Source organism: Salvelinus namaycush, unplaced genomic scaffold (genome assembly GCF_016432855.1).
Source record: "Salvelinus namaycush isolate Seneca unplaced genomic scaffold, SaNama_1.0 Scaffold1347, whole genome shotgun sequence".
Taxonomy (NCBI): domain Eukaryota; kingdom Metazoa; phylum Chordata; class Actinopteri; order Salmoniformes; family Salmonidae; genus Salvelinus; species Salvelinus namaycush.
Window position 1 is genome coordinate 16,741 of NW_024058061.1, and position 5,441 is coordinate 22,181.

The following is a 5,441-nucleotide window of genomic DNA, read 5'->3' on the forward strand; positions in this document are numbered from 1 at the left end:
GGCTGTACTGTCCAGCCCCATGGTAGAGTCTCTCCATACTAGGCTGTACTGTCCAGCCCCATGGTAGAGTCTCTCCATACTAGGCTGTACTGTCCAGCCCAATGGTACAGTCTCTCCATACTAGGCTGTACTGTCCAGCCCCATGGTAGAGTCTCTCCATACTAGGCTGTACTGTCCAGCCCAATGGTAGAGTCTCTCCATACTAGGCTGTACTGTCCAGCCCCATGGTAGAGTCTCTCCATACTAGGCTATCCAGCCCAATGGTAGAGTCTCTCCATACTAGGCTGTCCAGCCCAATGGTAGAGTCTCTCCATACTAGGCTGTACTGTTCAGCCCCATGGTAGAGTCTATCCATACTAGGCTGTACTGTCCAGCCCAATGGTAGAGTCTTTTCCATACTAGGATGTACTGTCCAGCCCCATGGTAGAGTCTCTCCATACTAGGCTGTACTGTCCAGCCCCATGGTAGAGTCTCTCCATACTAGGCTGTACTGTCCATCCCCATGGTAGAGTCTCTCCATACTAGGCTGTACTGTCCAGCCCCATGGTAGAGTCTCTCCATACTAGGCTGTACTGTCCAGCCCAATGGTAGAGTCTCTCCATACTAGGCTGTACTGTCCAGCTCCATGGTCTGAGTCTGAAGATGCTAGGCTGTACTGTCCAGCCCCATGGTAGAGTCTGAAGATGCTAGGCTGTACTGTCCAGCCCCATGGTAGAGTCTGAAGATGCTAGGCTGTACTGTCCAGCCCCATGGTAGAGTCTGAAGATGCTAGGCTGTACTGTCCAGCCCCATGGTAGAGTCTGAAGATGCTAGGCTGTACTGTCCAGCCCCATGGTAGAGTCTGAAGATGCTAGGCTGTACTGTCCAGCCCCATGGTAGAGTCTGAAGATGCTAGGCTGTACTGTCCAGCCCCATGGTAGAGTCTGAAGATGCTAGGCTGTACTGTCCAGCTCCATGGTAGAGTCTGAAGATGCTAGGCTGTACTGTCCAGATCCATGGTCTGAGTCTGAAGATGCTAGGCTGTACTGTCCAGCCCCATGGTAGAGTCTGAAGATGCTAGGCTGTACTGTCCAGATCCATGGTCTGAGTCTGAAGATGCTAGGCTGTACTGTCCAGCCCCATGGTCTGAGTCTGAAGATGCTAGGCTGTGTGGTGGCTGTGGAGCCGCATTAGGAGTTCTTGGTTTATGTTTTTCCTTTGATGATGACTTCAATAAATAACAAATATATTTATATATCATATATAGCCATGTAGAAACTACATGCATTTCACATAACTTAAATAATAATTTATATGTACAGCCCCCCCCCTTCACAATAAGGAAATATATTCCATAATGTCTGTGGTCGGGTTGTGTGTGTTTACGTCCTGCGGTGTTTCCGTGACAACGCACAGACACAGGAAGTGTCTATCCGTATCCAGCGCCAGCCCACAGAGGTCAGGTCCTGCGTCAGAGCTCTGACGTACGTCTGAGACGTCTTACACTGCGAGTTCCAGTGCTTGTCATCGATGCCGCGACAGCCGCTCTTAAAAGGTTTGGCAGTCCGACACTTGGTCTCATAGAAGTACTGCTTAACAAAGTTGCTTTCGGCGGTTCCCGTCTTTATCTGATCCAGGACGGTGACCTGACGACCCCTGATGTCCACCGCATTCGTCTTGTCTGTCACCCACTGTGATTGGCTGTCACAGACGGAGTACTCCCCGCGGTAACTCTTGTGTTCTGCGTATCTCTTCCTGCGGGTCTTGTTGGTTCTGTCAGAGCTGCCCACGTAGTCATCTATAGAGTACAGCGGAGGAGGCTGCAGGGGCGCCCGCTCATTCAGCATGACCCGGGGAGAGTTGTAGTGTTTCTGCTGCTGCAGCAGGTCGGACGACAGGCCTGCCATAGGCTGGTACAGCGAGCTCCGTCTCTCCAGGAATTTAGTGTCTTCCAGATGGGTGTCAACGGCGGGCAATGTGTCCTGGGCCTGCCTGTCCCGGCCCTCACCCTGCCTCCCCCGGCCGCGTGTCAGGTCCGCCTGCAGCAGCTGGATGATGAGGGAGTTGATGGGGTCCTGGGTGGGCGGGGGCTGCTGGCGCTCCATGTGCGTTGCCTGGATACCATAGAGGTACGCTAGGAACAACACATACAGCAACATGGACATCACTAGATTCACCTGTAAGATCTGTGGAGTAGAGGAGACAGAATATCAGTTATCAATCACCTATAATCAATAATTACATCACTAGATTCACCTGTAAGATCTGTGGTGTAGAGGAGACAGACTATCAGTTATCAATCACCTATAATCAATAATTACATCACTAGATTCACCTGTAAGATCTGTGGTGTAGAGGAGACAGACTATCAGTTATCAATCACCTATAATCAATAATTACATCACTAGATTCACCTGTAAGATCTGTGGTGTAGAGGAGACAGACTATCAGTTATTAATCACCTATAATCAATAATTACATCACTAGATTCACCTGTAAGATCTGTGGTGTAGAGGAGACAGACTATCAGTTATTAATCACCTATAATCAATAATTACATCACTAGATTCACCTGTAAGATCTGTGGTGTAGAGGAGACAGACTATCAGTTATCAGTTATTAATCACCTGGAGCATTATGAATGTTTTATGTTTTGAATCTAGAATCATGACAAAATGCTAACGGTATTAGCCCTGGAGCATTATGAATGTTGTGTTATGTTCTGAATCTAGAATCATGACAAAATGCTAATGGAATTAGCCCTGGAGCATTATGAATGTTGTTTTATGTTCTGAATCTGGAATCATGACAAAATGCTAATGGAATTAGCCCTGGAGCATTATGAATGTTGTGTTATGTTCTGAATCTAGAATCATGACAAAATGCTAATGGAATTAGCCCTGGAGCATTATGAATGTTGTGTTATGTTCTGAATCTAGAATCATGACAAAATGCTAATGGAATTAGCCCTGGAGCATTATGAATGTTGTGTTATGTTCTGAATCTAGAATCATGACAAAATGCTAATGGAATTAGCCCTGGAGCATTATGAATGTTGTTTTATGTTCTGAATCTGGAATCATGCCAAAATGCTAATGGAATTAGCCCTGGAGCATTATGAATGTTGTGTTATGTTCTGAATCTAGAATCATGACAAAATGCTAATGGAATTAGCCCTGGAGCATTATGAATGTTGTTTTATGAAAGGAAAGGCACTGGAGCGATGAACCGCCCTTTCTGTCTCTGCCTGGCCGGTTCCCCTCTCTCCACTGGGATTCTCTGCCTCTAACCCTATTACAGGGGCTGAGCCACTGGCTTACTGGTGCTCTTCCATCCCGTCCCTAGGAGGGGTGCATTAATTGAGTGGGTTGAGTCACTGACATGGTCTTCCTGTCTGGGTTGGCGCCCCCCCTTGGGTTGTGCCGTGGCGGAGATCTTTGTGGGCTATACTCGGCCTTGTCTCAGGATGGTAAGTTGGTGGTTGTAGATATCCCTCTACTTGTGTGGGGGCTGTGCTCTGGCAAAGTGGGTGGGGTTATATCCTGCCTGTTTGGCCCTGTCCGGGGGTATCATCGGATGGGGCCACAGTGTCTCCTGACCCCTCCTGTCTCAGCCTCCAGTATTTATGCTGCAGTAGTTTGAGTCTGGGGGCTAGAGTCAGTCTGTTATATCTGGAATATTTCTCCAGTGTCCTGTGTGAATTTAAGTATGCTCTCTCTAATTCTCTCTTTCTTTCTCTCTCTCGGGGGACCTGAGCCCTAGGACCATGCCTCAGGACTACCTGGCATGATGACTCCTTGCTGTCCCCAGTCCACCAGGTCATGCTGCTGCTCCAGTTTCAACTGTTCTGCCTGCGGCTATGGAACCCTGACCTGTCCACCGGACGAGCTACCTGTCCCAGACCTGCTGTTTTCAACTCTCTAGAGACAGCAGGAGCGGTAGAGATACTCTCAATGATCGGCTATGAAAAGCCAACTGACATTTACTCCTGAGGTGCTGACCTGTTGCACCCTCGACAACCACTGTGATTATTATTATTTGACCATGCTGGTCATTTATGAACATTTGAACATCTTGGCCATGTTCTGTTATAATCTCCACCCGGCACAGCCAGAAGAGAACTGGCCACCCCTCATAGCCTGGTTCCTCTCTAGGTTTCTTCCTAGGTTTTGGCCTTTCTAGGGAGGTTTCCCTAGCCACCGTGCTTCTACACCTGCATTGCTTGCTGTTTGGGGTTTTAGGCTGGGTTTCTGTATAGCACTTCGAGATATTAGCTGATGTACGAAGGGCTATATAAAATAAACTTGATTGATTGATTGAATGAGGGGGGAGGGGGACTAGGAGGAGGATGAGGGGGACTAGGAGGAGGATGAGGGGGACTAGGAGGAGGATGAGGGGGAGGGGGTCTAGGAGGAGGATGAGGGGGAGGGGGACTAGGAGGAGGATGATGGGGAGGGGGACTAGGAGGAGGATGAGGGGGAGTGGGAGGGGGACTAGGAGCTGGAGGACGGGGGAGGACCAGGAGGAGGACTAGGAGGAGGAGGAGTGGGAGCATGAAACAAGAGGGGGACTAGGAGCTGGAGGACGGGGGAGGACCAGGAGGAGGACTAGGAGGAGGAGGAGTGGGAGCATGAAACAGGAGGGGGACTAGAATGAGATTCTATTTCTATTATTTGAGGTCAAGGGTCAAAGCAGGTGTGTGAATCACTGGTCTCTGCTAATATAATGTAACATTAGCAGCAATGCTGCTACTATAGACTCCAGATGCCATGACGAGAGGAAACCTGTCCAAACTCTTACAAGTCTGACGCCATTGCAACACATGGGTTGAAGTTCCCCTCGGGACAGATCTAGGATCAGCTTCACCTCCCCCAATCCTAACCTTAACCATAAGTGGGGAAAATGCTAAACTGACCCAAGACCAGCATCTAAGGGGATGTCTTCACCCTCCACCATACAGATCAGGAAGTAGTCTGTGTGACGCCAGTAGACGTTCTGAGGGAAGAAAAGGATCAGGCTTAAACGGATCCTACCTCTGCAGCACTGAGAGAAACTACCACAGTAGTAGTACACACTGCTCTGATACACCCTGTCTTCTGGCTGAGGAACTAGTTTATTCCTGTTGGCTATAGAGACCCTGACAGTTAGATAATGACTCTCACTGGAATACACTGCTCTGAAACACCCTGTCTTCTGGCTGAGGAACTAGTTTATTCCTGTTGGCTACAGAGACCCTGGCAGTTAGATAATGACTCTCACTGGAACACAGATCATTATTGTCACCCTGTCTTCTGGCTGAGGAACTAGTTTATTCCTGTTGGCTACAGAGACCCTGACAGTTAGATAATGACTCTCACTGGGACAGATCCTTATTGTCACCCAGATTCTGAATGACAGAGAAAGAGAGAGCTACAGAATGAGATAAATACTCTAATCTAAAAAAATAATTCAAAACAGGAAGT

The 5,441-nt window shown here is 48.4% G+C and overlaps 1 protein-coding gene across 1 annotated transcript; it reads right to left on the minus strand.

Annotated features, from left to right (window-relative positions):
- Window positions 1–1,361: 1,361 nt before the first annotated feature.
- On the minus strand, window positions 1,362–2,177 carry ntf3 (neurotrophin 3). Its single transcript, XM_038982914.1, has one exon. The coding sequence runs from the start codon at window positions 2,142–2,144 to the stop codon at window positions 1,362–1,364; it is 783 nt and encodes a 260-aa protein (XP_038838842.1). The 5' UTR covers window positions 2,145–2,177.
- Between the last annotated feature and the right edge of the window lie 3,264 nt (window positions 2,178–5,441).

Bases quoted from the DNA above. Each gene is read 5' to 3' on its own strand.
- ntf3 (XM_038982914.1), bottom strand. From the start codon at position 2,144: ATGTCCATGTTGCTGTATGTGTTGTTCCTAGCGTACCTCTATGGTATC.